Consider the following 20900-nt stretch of genomic DNA (forward strand, 5'->3'; position numbering starts at 1 on the left):
CTCACGTGACGCGCCGCCATCTTGCGCCCGCTCTCTCCGACTGCCAGGTGTGTCTCCTGGCGCTCTTCCCTAGGAGAGGGTGGAGGTGATGGTTACCTGGACGTCAGTTTTCGGAGGCCCTCGCCAACCTGGTGGTGTCAGGACGCCATCGACCTGGGGCAGTTTTCATCGGTTAGTGGCGTCGCTCGCAGCTCAGCTCCTGAGGCGGTGAGACCCGGAGCCGTCGTCCCCGGCCGCACGGCCGCCTCACCTGGCCGGACCCTGTAGTGAGCGGATTGAAGCTCGGAGGCCGGCGCTTCTCCTCGGCTCTTAGTTCACTCAGCCTATTTTTAACCCCGTAAAATTGCATTGAGCTGCATCCTTTATCCCACGTGAAAGGATTTTCTCCAAAGACTGACGTCACACACACACCGTGCAGGCGGCTGTGTTGAGCTCCCCTAGGGGTGTGACGCCGGGAACCGATCGGACGCCACTGTTGAAATGGAGCGTTGTAAAGTGACATGTGACGCTTTCATTTTAGCACGTTGCAAAAAACTTCAAAAAACACTTTTAAATGTGTGTCTACGGTTCTGGAGAAGGGATTATGCATTATTCGGATATTTCTTTTTGCCTTTATCCATTTCCTTGCAAAATGTTATTTTATGGCTTTATAGTGATAACACATGATAAATGATAAGCTTTTTAGTGTCTTGACAAAATAAGTCCCAGGATTTTTCTTTTTTAAATAGATTTTTATTGATTTGTTCATGAGAGACCCAGAAGCAGAGACACAGGCAGAGGGAGAAGCAGGTTCCTCAAGGGGAGCTGGATGTGGGACTTGATTCCCGCCCTCTGGGGTCACGCCCTGAGCCAAAGGCAGACCCTCAACCGTTGAGCCACCCAGGTGCCCGAGTTCCAGGATTTTTTTTGTGTGGAGTTTTCCTAGTTTGAGGTTTCCGGTGTAGGAAACTGGTTTAGTGGTAGGGCCCTTACTGGTCTTAACCTTTAAGGCCAGATAACGTGGTTTAAAGCTTAGGAGTTACCTTCCAGACACTCCAAAGAACTCACTGAGGTTTAGCTAATGCCATTCATACAGCAAACGTTGATTACCTACTTAAAACCTAAAACTGGGATTGCCTTTTTTTTTTTTTTTTTTTTTTTAGATTTTATTTATTTATTCATGAGAGACACAGAGACACAGGCAGAGGGAGAAGCAGGCTCCATGCAGGGAGCCCGACGTGGGACTCAATCCCTGGTCTCCAGGATCACGCTCTGGGCTGAAGGTGGCTCTAAACCGCTGAGCCACCCGGCTGCCCGATTTTCTATTTTTGACCAGGCAAATTACCCAAGTCCCTCTAAACTTGTCTTGTTAACAAAATTGGGAAGCGTATAATGCTCAAGCCATGAACCATTTAAAAAATCAAAATGTCGTATACCATAGGAAAGCAAAGTGTCTTATAAAGGTGAGTGAGGAAGAGGTTCTCGGACATTGGCATTTCCTAATTAACAAAACCCAGTATCAGTCATTCTGGAAACCAGAATATTCATGTCTGGAAGGCAGGCTGTAAGTTTACTGTTGTTTTGTGTTTGGTTGTTTCTTCCTTGAAAATCAGAATGCTTAAAAGAATAAAGAAACTTCCTTGAACTTCCAGAAACTTCCTTGAAACTCAGAATGCTTAAAAGAATAAAAAAAAAAAAATAGAATAAAGAAACTCAGAATGCTTAACAAATATTGGTCAGTTAAGGAGGGATGGGGGGACTGAAAAGTGTTACCATCAAAAGAAACAATTTTACGGAAACCTTCAAACTGCATGGACTGCTTCCTCTTCAGTGCCTCTTCCACCTTTTAAGCATCTTAAGTTTAAATCATACTAACTACACTGTGCAACACTGCCACTTACAAATATTCCTACCAATGCTTGTTTGTCATAGAAGTGTCACCTGCTGTACTTACCACTCTTCTGAACCTTGAAGAATAACTATAGAAGAAAAAAGAAGTCTTGGTTATGACACACACAGTTTTGTCTGAATAGTAAGAGTTTATAAACCAGATGGACAGGTCTTTGCCTTTAGAAATGAGGAAATGAAGTGAAATAAAATAACAACTTTCAAAAGCCAAAGGTAATTATTTAAAATAAACATCAACCCAGTGGTGACACCTCTTTGGTTCTTCTGGTGCACTCTTTTATAGTTAAAGAGGGAGACGTTTGGGACACCTGTATGGGTCAGTGGTTGAGCAGCTGCCTTCAGCTCAGGTCGTGATCCCTGGCTCTGTGATTGAGACCCTTATTGGGCTCCTGGGATTGAGTCTGCTTCTTTCTCTGCCTATGTCTCTGCCTCTCTCTCTCTGTGTCTCATGAATAAATAAATAAAATCTAAAAAAAAAAAAAGAGGAAGAGACATTTAAGAGATGGGTTTAATAATACTGTCTATCCTGTAAGGTTTTGTAGATTGAACAAGTTTAATACATGTAAAGTTAGAGCAGTCCTGGCACAGAGTAAGAACTAAATGTTGGGTATTAATATGGAAGATACTATAGTGTAACCACTGGAAACTTAGCTAAAAACCGTTAAGAGCTACACACCCTAAAAAGCTTCATATGTTAAAAGGATGGAGCTGGAGTGGAGAACTCGAGAGCCATGAACCCGTGTTTGCAACAGTTCACCTCTCAAAAGGCAGAAATTATTTAAAGTTAATAGTTGTTGGCTTTATGATCTAAACAATAGGCTTAATTGTCCTTGTTTTTGTTTGTTTTGTTCTTATTTAATATTCCAGGCTAAAGGCACAGGAAAACCTAACCAAAGATAGTTACTTTTCTATCTTTGAAAAGATAGAAAGGGGTTGTATGAACTACAACCACACTGTTTCAGAGTAGTCAGCTCCCTACAGTAAGTTGCAATAGTTAACATCCGTCACCACACATAGTTACTTTTTTTTTTTTTTTTAATCTGAGGAGAATTCTTGACTGGAATAGAAAAGGACACATTTGTCAAGTCAATGGCTACATACCAGGTGCCTGAGACCATTTTAATCTGATTTAGCAAAGATATCAGATCAGGTATGATGGCTTCAATTGAGGCTACTATTTGGTTAAGCTTGCACTGGTGTACTGTCATCCTCCAGGATTCCTGGTGTATTAAACAGCTTAAACAGGGACTGTTAATTACCTCTGAATCCTGACATCCTTACAGGGCACTAATCTCCCCATTCCCCTCTGAGATGCGATATTATTGTTACCGATTCATTGTTTGGCTGAGTTGGGAGCAGTTCAGAAGTTCTCCATTTCGGGCAGCCCCGTTGGCACAGTGGTTTGGTGCTGCCTGCAGCCTGGGGTGTGATCCTGGAGACCGGGGATCGAGTCCCGTGTCGGGCTCTCTGCATGGAGCCTGCTCCTCCCTCTGCCTGTGTCTCTGCCTCTCTCTCTCTCTCTCTCTCTCTCTGTGTCTCTATGAATAAATAAATAAATTAAAAAATAATAATAAAAAGAAGTTCTCCATTTCTGGGCTTTCAGTTCTATTCCATTGATTGATAAGTCTAGCCTTATGCCAGTACCATTAGCTCTGTAGTAGGTTTTGAAATATGAAAGTGTTAGTACTCCAACTTTGTTCTTTTTCAAGATTGTTTTGACTTGGGGCACCTACGTGGCTCGGTTGATTAAGTCTGTCTTTGGCTTATTTCATGATCTCATTGTCCTGGGATTGAGCTCCATGTCGGGCTCCTTGCTCACCAGGGAGTCTGCTTGTCCTACCCTAACCCCTGCTCGTGCTCTCTCTCTCAAATAAATAACCTTTATTTAAAAAAAAGATTATTTTTACTTTTCTCTCTCTTATTTTCATACATTTCCATATGAATTTTAGGATCAGCTTATCCACTTCTGCAAAATAGGCATCTGGGATTTGAGAGAGATTGCATTGAATCTGTAGATCAATTTGGAGAGTATTGCCATCTTAATGATATTAAATCTTCCAATCCAGGAACATGGATTTCCATTTTATTTATTTATTTTTAAGGATTTTATTTATTCATGAGAGACACAAAAAGAGAGAGGCAGTGACATAGGCAGAGGGAGAAGCAAACTCCCTGTGAGGAGCCCAATGTGGGATTCAATCCTGGTATTCCAGGATCATGCCCTGAGCCGAAGGCAAACACACTTAACCGCTGAGCCACCCAGGCGTCCCGACTTTACATTTTAGATCTTAGTTTCTTTCAATGATTTTGTAGTTTTCAGTATATGTTGGCAGTTTCATTAAATTTATGAAGTATTTTGTTCCTTTTGATGCTATATTAAATATAATTTTATTTTATTTTATTTTTTTTAATGATAGTCACACACACACACACACACAGAGAGAGAGGCAGAGACACAGGCAGAGGGAGAAGCAGGTTCCATGCACTGGGAGCCCGACGTGGGATTGGATCCCGGGTCTCTAGGATCGCGCCCTGGGCCAAAGGCAGGCGCCAAACCACTGCGCCACCCAGGGATCCCTAATTGTTTTTTTTTAAAGATCTTATTTATTTATTCATGAGAGACACACACAGAGAGAGAGGCAGAGACACAGGTGGAGGGAGAATCAGGCTCCATGCAGGGAGCCTGACGTGGTACTCAATCCCGGGTCTCCAGGATCAGGCCCTGGACTGAAGACAGCGCTAAACTGCTGAGCCACTCAGGCTGCCCCTATAATTGGTTTTTAAATTTCGTTTTTTGGAATGTTCATTGCTAGTAAATAGAAATAAAATAGATATTTTTATATTGATCCTGTATTCTGCAACCTTGTTGAACTTGTTTAACAGTTTATATGTAGGATTTTGTATATACAAGTAATTTCATCTGTGAAATGACTAGAGATAGCTTTAATTCTTCCTACCCAATCTGGATGCCCTTTTTCCCCCTAAGTGCCCTCAATAGAACCTCCAGTACAATATTGAATAAAAGTGGTGAGAACAGACTTTTTCCATTGTTTCCAACCTTAGATAAAAAGCACTCAATTTTCACTATTAAGTGTTGTATAAATGGTGAGTTTTTCATTGATGGTCTTTATTAGATTGAGGGGTCACCTTCATCTTTGAAGACTTTCACTGGATATAGAACTCTGAGTTGACAGTTTTTTTCTTCCAGCACTCTAAATATATTGCTCTGTGTTCTTCTGGCTCCTGTGATTTTAATTGAAAAATTGGTTATCATTTATGCCATTTTTCTCCTACATATAATGTGTCACTTTTACTTGGCTTCTTTGAAGACTTTTGGTTTATTGCAGTGTAGCAGTTTGCCCATGATTATGCCTACATGTGATTTTCTTTCTTTTTTAGAAATTTTTAATTTTCTAATTTTTAAATATTTTATTTGTTTGAGAGAGAGAGAGTGGATCCCTGGGTGGCTCAGCGGTTTCGCACCTGCCTTTGGCCCAGGGCGCAATCCTGGAGTCCCGGGATCGAGTCCCACATCGGGCTCCTGGCATGGAGCCTGCTTCTTCCTCTGCCTGTGTCTCTGCCTCTCTCTCTATGTCTATCATAAATAAATGAAAATAAATCTTTAAAGAGAGAGAGAGAGTAGAGAGAAGGAGTAGCAGAGGGAGAGGAATAAGTGGACTCTGTGCTGAGTACAGAGCCCAATGTAGGGCTCGAACTCAAAACCCTGAGATCATGACATGAGCCAAAATGAAGAGTATGATGCTTAACCAACTGAGCCACCCAGGCACCCCTACATGTGGTTTTCTTTATACTGCTTGGAGTTTCTTGAGCTTCTTCAGTCTGTATATTTATGTCTTTCCAAATTTGGGGAGCTTTTGCCAGTATTTCTCCAAGTACTTTTTATGTCCCACTCTCCATCTCATCTTTGTGGAACTGCAATTGCAGACATGTTAGACTGCTTGATATTTTCCCACAGGACTCTGAGGTTGAATTTTTTTCCTCCAGCCTTTTTTCCCTGTTCTTCAGATGAGATTGTCCATTGATCTATCTTCAAGTTTGCTTATTCTTTATTATAGTATCTTCAGTCTGCTGTTCGGCTCATGAAGTCCTTGAGTTTTTCATTTCAATTATTGTATTTTTTCAGCTCTAGAATTCCCACTTTTCTTTTATAGTTTCTGTTTCTCTGCTAGATTCCTTATCTAGGAATCCCTTATCATCCATTGTGCTTACATTTCCCTTTAAATCTCAGTGTATATGTAATAGCTGATTTAAGGCTCTTGACTGCCAATTGCACATCTGCGTGATCTTGCAGTTGGTATCTATTGACCGATTTTCTTTTCCCTAGCAAGCATAGATGATATTTTTCTGTTTCTTCACATTTCTATTAGTCTTATTACTGGAATGAATTATATTGCTTTAGAGAGTGATTTTTATTTCAGAAGGCAGTTAATTTGAGAGGACTTAATTTCCAGTGTTTTTCTTCTGTCATGGACAATGGCTGAAATTTCTTTCTGCTCAGCTCTTTCAATTTCCAGCTGCTTCCTCCCCCACGCACCCCCTCCCCACCAAGAACTCTGGTTTTTTTTCCATATAATTTAGTCTCCAGGCAAAGATATTGACACATTCTATATGCAGATAGGGCTTAGACCTTCTGGGGCTCTCTCCCTTCATAGATTTCCCACCTAATGACTCTGGCTTCCCTGCCAACATGGAGCTGTATCCTTTTACACCTTACGCCAGTAGGCAGTGGTTATCTCTCAAGCTGCTTGGAATTATGGCGATGTCCTCAGACAAGAAAAATCACAAAACATGTAAATGTCACATTGCATTTCACCTTTCAAAAGTAGTTACTCTCCAATTTCTGTCTTCTGTGGGTCATTTTCCAGTGCTTTCAAGTACTTTAAAAAATATTGTTCAAATTTTAAAAATTCTATCTCTGGGAGGATTAATCTGACCAAGTTATTCCACCATTTTCATAAACTAGAGGCTCATGCCATTGATTTTTGTTTATTCTGTATTCAGCAATCTTTTTTTTTTTACTCAACAATCTAATAAACTCCTATTTGTTTATATATTAGTAGATTCTCTTGTATTTTCTATATAGACTAGCATATCATCACCAAATGTTTTTGTTCCTTTGTATCCCATTCATATAGCTCACTTCTTTCTAGCCAATGTGCTAGTTATCATCTCCAGCACAATGCTGAATGGAAAGTGAGCATCCTCATTGTAGTTTTGACTTTCATGGTAGTGCTTTTCAACTGTCATCATTAAGTATTCTGTACTGTAGGCTTTTGATAGTTCTATCAGTTCAAGAAGTCTCTTTCTGTTCCTTGCTTGTGTAAATGTTGAGGTTTATCTTGTTTTCCCTTAATCTATTGAGATGATCTCATGATTTTCACCTTTAAGCTGTAAATAAAATTTCTTGTATAGATTTTTCTGATACTTAACTATCTTTGGTCTGACCCTCCTTCAACCTCATCTGTTATTTCTTACATACTACTGGGTTTGATTTGCTATTGTGGAAGATTGTATTTTCTGGTACAATATCTCCACATATATCCACCCCAGTGTTTCCCATTCCATTTGCTCTTTTGCAATGTGACTTTCCTCCATCTCAAGACATAGAGTCATCTCCTTGAATCTGGGCTGAGCAGTAGAATGCAACTGAAGTGGTGTATGACCTCCAAGCATGGATGAGAAGTTCACAGTCTAACATGCTCTCCTTATGTTTCTTTTTTAAAATTTATATTCAGTGCCAACATATAACACCCGGTGCTCATCCCATTAAGTGCTCTTCTTCATGCCCATAACCCAGTCACTCCTCCCCCGCCTCCTTCCACAACCCTTTGTTTTCCAGAGTTAGGAGTGTCTCATGGTTTGTCTCTCTCTCTAATTTTTTTCCTATTCAGTTTCCTTCCTTTCCCTATACTCCCTTTCACTATTTCTTATATTCTGCATATGAGTGAGATCTTGTGATGATTGTCCTGATTGACTTATTTCACTTAGCATAATACCCTCCTGTTCCAACATGCTGAGGCAAATGGTTGGTATTCGTCTTTTTTGATGGCTGAGTAATATTCCATTGTATATTTATACCACATCTTCTTTATCCACTCATCTGTTGAAGGACATCATGGCTCCTACCACAGTTTGGCTATTGTGGACATTGCTGCTATAAACATCGGGTGCAGGTGTGCTGGCGTTTCACTGCATCTGTATCTTTGAGGTAAATACCTAGTAGTGCAATTGCTGGGTCGTAGGGTAGCTAGGTCTATTATTAACTTCTTGAGGAACCTCCACACTGTTCCAGAGCAGCTGTACCAGTTTGCATTCCCACCAACAGTGCAAGAGGGTTCTCCTTTCTTCACATCCTCTCCAACATTTGTTGTTTCCTGTCTTGTTAATTTTAGCCATTCTCACCAGTGTAAAGTGGTATCTCATTGTGGTTTTGATTTGTATTTCCCTGATAGCCAGTGATGTGGCGCATTTTCTCATGTGCTTGTTGGCCATGTGTAGGTCTTCTTTGGAGAAATGTCTGTTCATGTCTTGCACCCATTTCATGACTGGATTGTTTCTTGGGTGTTGAGCTTGAGAAGTTCTTTATAAATCTTGGATACTAGCCCTTTATCTGATACACGTCTATGCTACCCAGAACAATTTATACCTTCCATATAATCCCTATCAAAATACCATGGACTTTCTTCACAGAGTTGGAACAAATGATCTTAATATTTGTGTGGAACCAGAAAAGACCCCAAATAGCCAGAGGAATGTTGAAAAAGAAAACCAAAGCTGGGGGCATTACAATCCCAGACTTCAAGCTATATTACAAAGCTGTAGTCATCAAGACAGTGTGGTACTGGCACAAAAACATATAGATCAATGGAACAGAATAGAGAACTCAGAAATGGACCTGCAACTCTATGGGGGTCATTTGGTCAACTCATCTTTGACAAAGCAGGAAAGACTGTCCACTGGAAAAAGGACAGTTTCTTCAACAAACGGTGTTGGGAAAATTGGACAGCCACATGCAGAAGAATGAAACTAGACCATTCATTCTCTTACACCATACACACAAACTCAAAATGGTTGAAAGATCTAAATGTGAGAATCCATCAAAATACTAGAGGAGAACACAGGCAACAACATTTTTGAACTTGACCACAGCAAAGTCTTGCAAGACACATCTGTGAAGGCAAAAAAGAACTATTGGGGGCAGCCCCGGTGGCCCAGCGGTTTAGCACCTGCCTTCAGCCCAGGGCATGATCCTGGAGACCCGGGATCAAGTCCCATGTCAGGCTCCCTGAATGGAGCCTGCCTCTCTCTCTGTGTGTCTCTCATGAATACGTAAATAAAATCTTAAAACAACAACAACAAAAACTATTGGGACTTCCATCAAGAGAAAAAGCTTCTGCACAGTGAAGGAAACAACAAAACTAAAAGACAACCAACGGAATGGGAGAAGATATTCCTGATGTTTCTTTGGAGGACCCAGCTGCATGTTCTATGAAGCCCAAGCTATAAGGAGAGGCCACATTGAAGTGCTTTGATCAATAGTCCCAATTGATCTTAGCCTTTATTATCCAAGCCTGGGTGTCAGATGTGTGAGTAAAGATGCCTAGATGATTACAGCCTGTATGATGACAGCTTCAAATCTTCCCCAGGCACTAGAGATTTTGCAACCAAGCCCAGACATTTTAGAGTAGAGATGTCATTCCTGCTGTGCTTTGTCCAGTTCATGATGCATAGAATGTGTTTGTATGGCTTTATGCCACTGAGTTGGGGTGGTATATTACACAGCAACCGAAACAGCTAAGTTTTATTTGTAATTTGCATTTTTTCACAAGGGAGATTGATTTTTTAAAAAGATGTTATTTATTTATTCATGAGAGACAGAGAGTCAGAGACACAGGCAGAGGGTGATGCAGGCTCCATGCAGGGAGCCCGACGTGGGACTTGATCCCAGGTCTCCAGGATCACACCCTGGGCTGAAGGCGGTGCTAAACTGCTGAGCCACCCAGGCTGCCCACAAAGGAGATGGATTTATTTAAAAAGTGCCTCAAAAGAACAAACAACAAAAAACTGCCTCAATCTGATTTTGGTATCAAGAGGAGTTGGATTTGTCTCTTTCATTTTCAAATTGCATAGTTTATAGAAAATTGTCCATTTGAACAAATTTACTGCAAAATCACATAATCCTCTAAGAGTAAACAAAATATACCCTACCTGTAGCTATATTCTTTGTATTTCCTGCTAGTTGTGTGGTGTGCATACACACATGAATTTTGCTAGATATTTTACTGGATTATTTTTAAGAAATCAGCTTCTGGCTTTGTGAGTCTTTTCTTTTTTCTTTGTTTTCTTTTTATTAATTTGTTCCCTCATTTCCTTCTTTCTATTTTCTTAGAGGGGCTTTTCCTTTGCTTAGTCGAATACGACTTATTTTTAGCTTTTGTTTTTTAAAAATGCATTTTATATATTTTAATGATTTTATTTGAGAGAGAGAGAGACAGCGAGAGACCAAGCATGGGAAAGGGGAAAGGGATAGGAGAGGGAAAAGCAGAGTCCTTGCTGAGCAGGGAGCCTGGTGTGGTCCTTTAACCCAGGAGCCTGGCCGAAGGCAGACCTGAGCCGAAGGCATGGGATCATGACCTGAGATCATGACCTGAGCCGAAGGCAGACGCTTCACCAACTGAGCACCCAGGGGCCCTATGTGCTTTTAATATAAATTTCCTTTCCATCTGCTTCTTAGTAATTCCCATTATTTCCAGGTTCCATGTTGCATTTTGTCAGCTCTACCATGTTTACAGCAATTATTTCAGAAATGAGTGTTCATCTTCATTGACTGAGAACAGAAGTTCAGAAAAGTGAATGAGGTCATCAGGTGGGCCTCTGTCAACAGTCTACTTTCAGGATCTTGCCTCCATCCCAAAGTGCTTCCTCCCCTCGAGGGCCAATCCTTCGACTTGTTCTCGGAATCTCTGCCCCTCCTGCTTCCTTAAGGACATTTTTGGGTCAGTTATTCCTCACTGCCGTATCTGGATGTTTTCTCTTCTGGCTCTTTCCTCTGATGCAGGGATATTTTATTTCCATCTTTTTACAACAGCCTCCCTTGATTCTACATCCCTCATTTAACTACTGTACCACCTCTTTGCTGTGTGAAGAAACTTCTGGAAAGAGTAACCTGTTCAGGCACATTTCCCGTCACTTGTATTTTGAACCAGTTTTCCGGCTTCTGCCTCCATCACTGCAAATGAAACCACCCTGACCAAGGTCACCCGTGACCTCCCCACTGCCAAATACAGCAGATGCCAGTCTGTCATACTCCGCTTCACTGTAGTCTTCGGCATCGTCGACCACTCCCTCTTTAAGACTCTGTGATTTCTTTGCCCATGTTCTTTCTTGCTTTTGACCTTACCTCTCCAGTCATTCCCTCTCCCTTCTCCCTCCACCCGTCTTCACATGCTGTTGTTTCCCACAGCTCCATTATTGATCCTTTCTTCGCTCTACATGATCTTCCTTGGCAACATCATCCACTTCCCTGGCTTCAACTACCGTCTTTAAAAGGAGGCCTCCCAAATATCTAGTTCATGCCAGAGCTCTCTTGAGGCAGACATCAAAATATTGAGCCGCCCATTGAACGCATTCACTTGTTTGTGCCACAGCACCTCAAATGAACATGACCAAAAGGGAGCTTTTTCCCCCACCTCTTCTTCCTCTTTTGTTTCCTACCTGGTAAACAGCCCTACATTTTTTTTTTTTTTTTAAGATTTTATTTATTTACTCATGAGAGCACAGAAGGAGAGGCAGAGACATAGGCACAGGGAGAAACAGGCTCCCTGGGGGGATCCTGATGCGGGACTCGATCCCAGGACCCCGGGATCACGACCTGAGCCAAAGGCAGATGCTCAACCGCTGAGCCACCCAGGTGCCCCTCTACCTAACTTCCTAAGGAGTTAATTTGGATTCCTCCTTCCTTACCCTGAATATCCAGCCACTGAGATCTTACCACCTCCCAAGTTTGCTCGCATTGCCTCCTCTCCATCCTGTCACTGCCTTGGCTGAAATGCTCTTGCTCTGTCACTGCAATTTCCACAAAGGCCTCCCAGCTGGTCTCCCTGCCTTGGGTTTCATCCTTCCCTACCCACACCGATCCATTTTCTATACCACGTATATTATTCCCTTGCTATCAACCCCTCATGGCCTTTTTAGTCCTCTGGATGAAAGTCCAAAATTCCTAGCATGATACATAAGGCCCTTGGTGATCTGTCCTTGGCTCAAGCCTCCACAGATAATTATCTTTTCCCCCCCTTCAGACCCTCCATCCTAATAATGAATTGTAGTTCCCAGGAAATGCAACTTTGCTCTTCTGCTTGTTGCTTTATCTGGTTGTCTCATCCTTCAAAACCCAGTTCAGGGGCATCTGGGTGGCTCAGTCACTTAAGCATCTGCCTTTAGCTCAGGTCATAACTCAGGTCATAATCCCGGGGTCCTGGGATCAAAATCTCTAAAAAACCCCACAAAACACAAAAAAGCAAAACTCCATTCAGATGTTACCTGCTTCAGCCTGTATTCCTCATTATTCCCCCTCGTCACTGGAGTGGGTGCCTGCCCCACCTCTAGTCATAACCCTTAATATATTGTGCTGTTTTCCTGTATCTCCTTCAAAGCAATGACTTCATTTTCTCTCTGTAGCTTCAGTTCTTGTTGCTGTGCCTTGGGCCTAATGGATATGCATCCAATAAATGTTATGTTAGGTGAAAAAAATATCCCCAGCTACCTAAATAGCTCAGACGGTAGTAGTTCAAGGACCAGTTTTAATGTTGGAGAACTCACAATTTGATGGGCTCTCATCAAGTTTCCTGAAACCAAGAAAAGAAGGGCAAATGACTTACATGTTAGCAAAGGCCGAACTCCAGCCCCATTACAAATTAGAAAAAATAAAATTTATGATCCATAGTTTACAACTACCATATACCACATGGGTAGGAGGAAAGCCAAACTTTAATTGTTCCTGACAAAAGCTTCTTAGTTTTCAAAATGACCCTCTTGTGTTCCTTGATCTGTCTTCCTGTTACAGCACTGATTTACTATAACTTCAGATCTTTGTGTTCATTTTCCTTAGACCGCTCCAGGTAGCTTTGTCTTAGCATCTTTTTTTTTTTTTTGTCTTTCCATCTTAAGTTAAATTTAAAATTTATCAGCTCCAATTTACCAATCCTCCCAATGTGTGAAGCATTAAACACAATCAAGCATCAATATTTATTAACACAAGACAAAGGAAACACATTCAATGAGTTAATAGAACACTGTCCTGCCAGATGTTAAATTTAAAAATGTATATCTAGTCTAATTTCAAATAAATAAAAAAACTTTATACATAATTACACAGTACTATAGTTTGAATTTGACACTGGTAAATATCTTGACAGAAAGTAAACAAAACATCGTTTAGGACTAAAAAATTATTCTTATACCTTTACACTCTTCCTGTGGACAAACAACATGGCCCATCTACACATACCTAAACCAGAAATGTTGTATGAATGATAAAGAAAAGGCCTATTGTGTATTTGGAGTACTGCAGCTCTTGCTCCAAATACTCTTGCTTTTATATCAAAGCAGACAACAAAAACAACACTAAGGCATAGGTCATGTTGGAGTTTGAGGGTGAGGTGGTAACTCCTCATTGCTTAGTCTAAAAGATTGCTGGATATTCAAGGAAAGTAATTTATTTGGCCAAGATATTGAGCACCATGCCTGGGGCAGAGACCTTAACAAAAAACCTAAGGCCTCGGGCCCTTTGTTGATTCAACAAAAGCGTTAAGCAAGCACTGCCCAGGGACTAAAGAAAAGAGACACACTCGCATCACCAGTAGACAGGCAATGGTCCCTAAACAGCCTGAGGCAGCACAGCTTCATGAGGAAAGGACTTGGTGGTGGTGGTGGTGGTGGTGGTGGTGGTGGTGGTCTGGACCCGGCCCCCTTTCTGAGGCAGCAAGCAAAGAAAGGCTGTGGACTCACACCGACGCCCGTTAGCATGCCGGCCATTCCCAGGGTCTCCGTGATGCAGGTGACATCTGTGCAGCTCTAAGAATCCCTTGGGCTTCAAATTTTCCTGAGGCAGCCCCTTCCTCATCGACCTCAACTACTTCTATTTAGAGGCAGAAAGAGGTTCAGAAGCTGTTAGGTGAATGGATTTCTCTTAACTGAAATGGGGGGGGGGGGGAGGCTTGCTCTTATTTTCTTTTTCACAGGCATAAAAGAAAAACCCAGACTGTGTTCAGAGTTTTGGCTAGGCTGTTTCTATCAGCAGTAATGGCCTTCTGGGTCCGCCCCAAGAGTCCATTCTACCACAAAGGTTCTACTGACTGTGGGAAGGGCGAGAGCACTGTGTCATCAAGAGAAAGTTCTCCTATCCGAGTCTGTGAGAGACTAGACATTGAATCTACAGATGACCCCCTTGGACAGGCTAATGACTGGACTCTCTTCCCCTTCCAGAGGATACTCTACCGCAGTTCCTCACGAGACTCCCAAAGACACAGCTCAGCTTTCTTCTCTGGCTGTGGGGAATATGCAAAAGATCAATAGAGCAGCCACAAGGCGGAAAGCAGAAATTAAAGATAAATCAGAGGCCTGAGGACCTACAAATCCAGATGAACAGACCCGCGTAACTGGGAGTTGCCCATACTCTGAGGCTAATGGAGTATCTTATTTGAAAGAATGAGTGTAGATCACCTCTGCTCAATCCTGCAGCCACTAGCCACACGTGGCTACTGAAAACCTGAAATATGGGCAGTCTGAGCTGAAATGTGCTTGAGACACTGGATTTCAAAGACTTACATATCTGTCACTTTTCATGTTGATTTCACATGAAAATTATAGTATTTTTGATATAGCCAGTTAAATAAAATATACTAAAGTCAATTTCACTCGTTTCTTTTTACTTTTTAAAATGCGGTTACTAGAAAATTTAAAATGACCGGCGTGGCTCACATTATATTTCCAGCAGATGCCCTAACTTGTGTAGTAAGAATTTTTAAAGCAACCCATGGGATAAGACTCTGCCTATATTTTTTTCTTGGAACTTGTGGATTATGGAGATTATAACTATTTAATCCTCAGGATCCCTTGCTTTGTTAGTGAATCATTAACAACTACTGGAAGAAAATTACTTTCCAAATAAGCAGGCTGGTTTTTTTGTAAACTGAACCGTAGCTAGTCACTGGGATTTCTTGCCCCAATGTAAGTGCTTTTTTCCTGTACACCTTAGAACCTCTTCCATCATGTGTAAATTAATTCCATCCAATATGTCAAAAAAGAGATCTGGAACTGGAAAATGTCTTGAAGTCTGCCCTCAGTGGAGAAAAAACTGGGAGGAAAAGAGGCTTCTGTAAAAGGGAGGCAAGAAAGTGGCTTGGAGCCACGAGACTGAAGGGCAGCCCCCGAGAGTGACAAAGGGTCTGGGCTTTGCATTATAAACCGTATTTTCAGGGTAATTACAAGTCTTAAAAATTGTTTAAAAACATATTTAGTTTACATGATGTTACAGTGGGGTAAATAATATGTATTATTAAAATAGTCTAAATAAATATTTACACAATAGACCAGAGTGGGTCAAAGAGAACCATTCTGATTTAACAAGTTAACTCTGTTCACTTGGAGCTTTTCTTTTTTTTAAATTTTTAAAAATATTTCTGTAAGAAAAAAATAATAAAATTCAACTATATTCAAATACATGAAGTATCAGACCAAAGAAAGGAAACCGAGCCAGAGGCCAAACTCAGTCCCATGCTCAGTCCACTTGGCCTGGGCACCACAGTTATTTCAAAAGAGTTTCTTGCATACATAGGCTTCCCCTATTTCAGCATAAGCCTAGCTATTTTGGCAACCCAAATCGGTCAGTTTTGAGATCTGTAGCTATGTCACCTTTACAGTTTCATGTGACTGCCGATCCCACTGCCTTCCCAGCCTGTCATTCTTGTTCTTAAAATCCCTGCCCCCATGAACTGGAAGAACAGAGGACACTCTTCAGTTTTCCAAAAAGAGAAGCTACATGTATAAACTGTAGACGCAGTTGACAATGGGCCTGGAAAAAGAGGAAATCCTAAATTCTTACGTAGTCACTCTAAATTTGAAACACAGTTTCAACACCGAGGGCCAGAGTGAGTTATTGTGGTTCCTTAGGATAGGGTGGGATCTAATGAAGCTTAGCCTTTAATAGCATTTTGATTTTTAAACTGAGATTTTTCAGGTTGAATTCTTAAAAGCTTAAGCTGATTCTGGGAATGCAAGCTTTAAAAACAAACATAGGCAGCTTTAGTTTATAAAATACATTAGCCAACAGAGACGTCGTACAATGTGCAGCGAAACCTGCCAACAATTTGCACTGTTTAGTTACCTATTCAATTACACTGCATTAAGAGAATATTGAAATTCTCTCCAAGTAGAAACGTTTCTACTTTTGTTGTCATGACTATACAAGCCAATTCTTCAACTTTTTTTTTTTTTTTTAGCTGAATTGTGTGTATTCTTATTTACACGTTTAAAACACTGGTCAAAATGTTTTACTCTCAAGATTTATATATATAAAGTAACTCTCATATTCAGTGGATTATTTGATTTGCTTACAGGTCAGCGGAAAATAAGCTGAGCAGTTCCACGTTAACAAAACCTGCAGAATGTCCAGCTATGGTAAAATGGCAGAATACAGTACAGAGCGGGGAACTGTGGAGCTCCGACTACCTCTTCGTGTGAATTCATTAAACTCCCTTACAAAATTCTAAAACAGCATTAGATAAAAATACAAGTATATACAACAGATGAAAAAAATGCAACATGCATGTAATTGCTTTAGTGACGTGCTGCTCACGCTATGTCAAAGCTCATGACTGATGGGCTGTTAACATTTTTTTCATTTGCTACCACATGATTCCCCTTTCCTGTGTGTCCCACAGGATGAGATGAAGGATATAATGTAACCATCTCAGCTTATTTCACATCATTTGAAAGCTTGCCCCTAGTCACCGGTCTTTGGTCCTTGTGGTTTTTCAGGATGGCCCCCTGTAGTCCCCACAAGGCTGGTTACATGTTATAAGCCACATAGATGGGGTCTAACTGGTCAGCCAGGAAGCTGTCGCGGAGGTGCATCCTCTGCTTCTCTCCTCTGGAGTTGATGGGGATGACACCCGGGTCCACCACAACCACGACGCCAACGATGAGGTAATGCTCTTCCAGGACCACATTTGTCACTAAGGGAACCAGGTCCAGGGCCTCCTGTTCAGAGCCACACAGTTCTACAACCACCACCAGCAGGTTGGTCCACGTGAACACGGCACTGAAATTTCAATGACATTCAGTTAACAGGTCACTACGTTTACCAGGCATCGTTTATAGTCTCTGCTCAAGACTTAGCCCAATTCCCCGGAAGAGTGCCTTCTCTCTTGGATCCAACCAGAAGGCTCGCAGGCATGTCTGCAATATGTGACCTTGCCCTACGATCGCAGCTGATCAGCTGAGCCAACCCCAGTCTCTTGGGGGTTTGGAAATGGGATTGGAAGTTGTCAGCTAGTAACATGAACTAAGCCCATGTGAAAGTTCTGGGGTAGCCAGGTGTCCAGAGAAGCACAGAGAATGGCTCTTCAGGGAAGGGAGAATGAAGTGGATGCCCAGAGGGCTCTAGAAAGTGTGAGGACAGTGGTTCCTGATGGCCTTCCCATCCCTTATTTCTATCTTTCTTGAGATCCACAGATACTTTTAGGAACCTCTAAGGTAGCCAGGTATCTTTCACTTAAGTTCTTTTTTTTTTTTTTTAAGATTTTATTTATTTACTCAAGAGAGACACAGAGAGAGGCAGAAACAGAGGCAGAGGGAGAAGCAGGCTCCATGCAGGGAGCCCAGTGCGGGACTCGACCCCTGAATTTGGATCACGCCCTGAGCCAAAGGCAGATGCTCAACCGCTGAGCCACCCAGGGGTCCCTGCTTAAGTTTTTTTTAAAAGAGAGTTTGTTATTTGCAACTGAAGACCTTTGGCAAAGAGAATACTCTTAGGCCCAACAGGAAGGGAGTGGACTTCTCCTCATCTGCACTTAATGCCCCATATAGGCGTCTCTCCCATCGTGCCGTAAGGCAGAAAGTTGCCTTACATTGGATGGGACTGCGGGTGAGAAGGTAGGGCCTGACTTGTGGTATGCAACGTTAAACAGCTTTAAAAAACAGATTCCAATCATTAAAAAACATTTACACAATATTTAATTGCATTAAAAGTCAAAGGTTTAAAATTAGAGGCTGACGATGGCCCCTTTCTCTGTCTTGTTCTTATAATTCACGGGCATTGTTCGGGTCGGGGAGAGACTGACCAAAGTGAGAGGAAGATGCTGACAAAGAAGCATCTAGAATGCATGAGCCACCATGAAAAGAACTGCGGCTATTTAGTATGGGTTAGAAAAAGAAAAGGAAAGAAAAATGAAAAGAGAAAAGAAAAGAAAAAAGAAAAGAAAAAAAAAAAAACCAACAACCACCAAGAAAGGACACAGCTCATGAAAAATGTAGAAAAGAAACCGGACGGATTCTGTGTTGTCAGGAATCCAGAACGAAAGCCACAAGGTAAAAACTATAGAGTTTTAATTTTAAGGAAGTTGCAGTCAGTGTGAGGCTGGCTGTTCTTTGCTGGGATAACGTGGAGGGAATTCCTACACAGAGAGGGAGGCTGGGGGAGGTCGTGATGCGCCTTTTCATCTGCTTTCCATTTGACAGTTCGAGAAGCACATTCCCATTTGATCCTCCCCATAATTAGGAAATAGCACAGAAAGTACTTCACACGAGAAAAGCCGCCTACAAGGGAGAGCTGGCGTCAAGTCGGGTCTTTTGAGTCTAGAGTCATGGGTCTTTCCACCACATGACGCCGACTTTCTAGAGACAGAGTTAGATCTCTTCCGAGGTTAAGAATCTAGCAGCAGGAAGGACCGACTGCACAGAAGTTCCAGAGCCTGCCTCGGTCTCTCCGCGGGCCCATCTGCCACAGCAGACGGTGCCACGACAACAAAGAAGCGTCCGCTGATTTTCTTACCCTCCTTGGGGTTGTGGGCCTGCACTGGGGACGGACGTGGACCACGAGTCAGGCCTAAGGGACACTACGCTGCGGGGGAGCCCATCCCGGGAGGGACGTTACCATTCAGCGATGCTCCTGTGGATGCGGGACACCGAGGTCTCGATGTCAATCGGGTGGTACCGCAGTCCCCTCAGCTCCAGCGTCTCATCCAGGGCTCCCACCACATACAATGCATCGTGACGCTCTGGCGGGAAGAAGAGAACCGTGGTTCATCACACGTAACGAGCGCAATGCAACGCGGGAGTCGAGGGCGCCAGGCCGGACTGCTGGCCACGTCCCGACCCCACTGCTCACCAGCTGCGAGACTGTGAGCAAACTCCTTAGTCTCTGGTCCCGTCTCCCCCTTGGTGAGGCGGAGAATGAGAGGCGGCTGAGTGTCAGATAATCCGTGTAGGGAGGGGACGCGATGCCTGGACCTTGTAAGTGCTAACAAACCCAACCCAACCCAGCCCTTAGCTATGATTAGGGCCCTGTGTCCCCGGAACTGTGTCCAGTGCTGGGAAGATGGAAACGTGATTCCTGCCTGAAGACACTGTCCAGCGGGGGCGGGGGGGGGGGGGAGAGCAGCAGCGGACACCCCACAGGTGCTCCAGGGTGACTGCTGAGCCTCGTGCAAGGAGTGTGCACACCCCCTGCGCTCGGCTCAGGGTTCAGAGGGGGAAAAGCAGAAACTAGGCTGAGCTTTATCCTCTGGATAAAGGAATTAGCCAGATGACAGCTGGGGTGTGGGGGGGGGGGGTGTGGGAAAAGAGGCTGTGAGAGCGAGAAGAGGGGAGTGCGCGCTGTTGCTCCTAGACCTCTGCAAGGAGTCCAGATACAGGGACTGGGGTTGCGGAGCGCGGACAGACTAGTCCTGGTTATTAGCAGGGTTTCTAATCTGGCTAGAACATGGCAAAGATATATATTTTTTAAAGATTTTTATTTGCTTATTTGACAGCACAAGCAAGGGGAGCAGCAGGCAGGAGGAGAGGGAGAAGCAGGCTCCTCACTGAGCAGGGAGCCTGATGTGGGGCTCGATCCCAGGACCCCGGGACCACGACCTGAGCCGAAGGCAGGCGCTTCACCGACTGAGCCCCCCGGGTGCCCTCCCCTTTTATTTTTTTATTTTATTTTTTTTTATTTATTTTTTTTTTAAAGAAAGGCAGACTGCCACGTGCAGCGCCTCATTTGGATGTGTCTGGAGTCTTGGAAGCTTGACTACCCTACGTTCTCCTACAAATGGACCTTGAGAGCTTGTTTGGAGGTTCTAGCAGGGGAGCGCAGCTACTCGCATACCCTTGACCGAAGAACGGTCCTCCTCTATCGGGGATGGTCGTCCTCTTCGACCGAGCGCGCAGCTTCGGGAGGGACGCACATGGAGCGGTGAGGGAGGAAGGGGACACCCGCCTAGCCAGCCAGATCAGCCGAATCAACCCTGGCGATCAATGGGATGACAGATGTCGCAGCCAGATCGCCCTCACATCCGCCCTCCCCTTTTAATTGTACGCACACAGCACGTACATAAGGCCACACACATGGCTTATGTCTATGCAGAGACCGTGCTTTGAAGAGATGACTTTGCTAGGTCCACGGAATATGGTATTTTCAGGAAAACTGAGCAAACAAAGCGCCAGGAGCTGCTGGAGAGAAGGCTGAGGTCCCCCACCCCTAAGAAGAGCTCATGAAGAGCTGACTAGCTCGCAGGACAGAGGCACGGCGGGGACTCTCACGTTGCTTCTGCGAGCTGGGAAACCTGGTCATTCCCGTTGTCCAGGTGGCTGCGGGGAGGCTCCGTGGTCGCTCAGACTCACAAAGGAGACGGCGGAGGAGGATCCCAAACCAGGCACCTGCTGGGGTACCTCCGTCTCCCCCACTATGCTATCCTGCCTCCCCCGAGACGGGGGGCAACTAGGGACACCGC

The 20900-nt window shown here is 43.3% G+C and overlaps 2 protein-coding genes and 1 long non-coding RNA gene across 10 annotated transcripts in view; 1 reads left to right on the top strand and 2 right to left on the bottom strand.

The window, feature by feature from the left end:
- ATF1 (activating transcription factor 1) overlaps positions 1-352 on the bottom strand; it is a 75079-nt gene extending 74727 nt beyond the window's left edge. The window contains exon 1 of the mRNA XM_049102732.1: positions 97-352. The gene's annotated coding sequence lies outside the window, so the exon portion shown is untranslated. The remainder of the gene's footprint in view (positions 1-96) is intronic.
- LOC125753841 (uncharacterized) lies at positions 33-20420 on the top strand. Its single transcript, XR_007406501.1, has 3 exons — positions 33-171; positions 16524-18495; positions 19938-20420. It is a non-coding gene; the product is annotated as an uncharacterized LOC125753841 (long non-coding RNA).
- DIP2B (disco interacting protein 2 homolog B) overlaps positions 13134-20900 on the bottom strand; it is a 220844-nt gene continuing 213077 nt past the window's right edge. For all 8 annotated transcript variants that reach the window (XM_049102727.1, XM_025477622.3, XM_025477621.3 and 5 more), the window contains 2 exons: positions 19061-19184; positions 13134-17227 (listed from right to left, as the gene is read on the bottom strand). In XM_049102727.1, coding sequence (XP_048958684.1) covers positions 16975-17227; positions 19061-19184 — 377 coding nt within the window. In that variant the 3' untranslated portion in view covers positions 13134-16974. The remainder of the gene's footprint in view (positions 17228-19060; positions 19185-20900) is intronic.

This window comes from Canis lupus, chromosome 27, assembly GCF_003254725.2.
Source record: "Canis lupus dingo isolate Sandy chromosome 27, ASM325472v2, whole genome shotgun sequence".
NCBI lineage: Eukaryota > Metazoa > Chordata > Mammalia > Carnivora > Canidae > Canis > Canis lupus.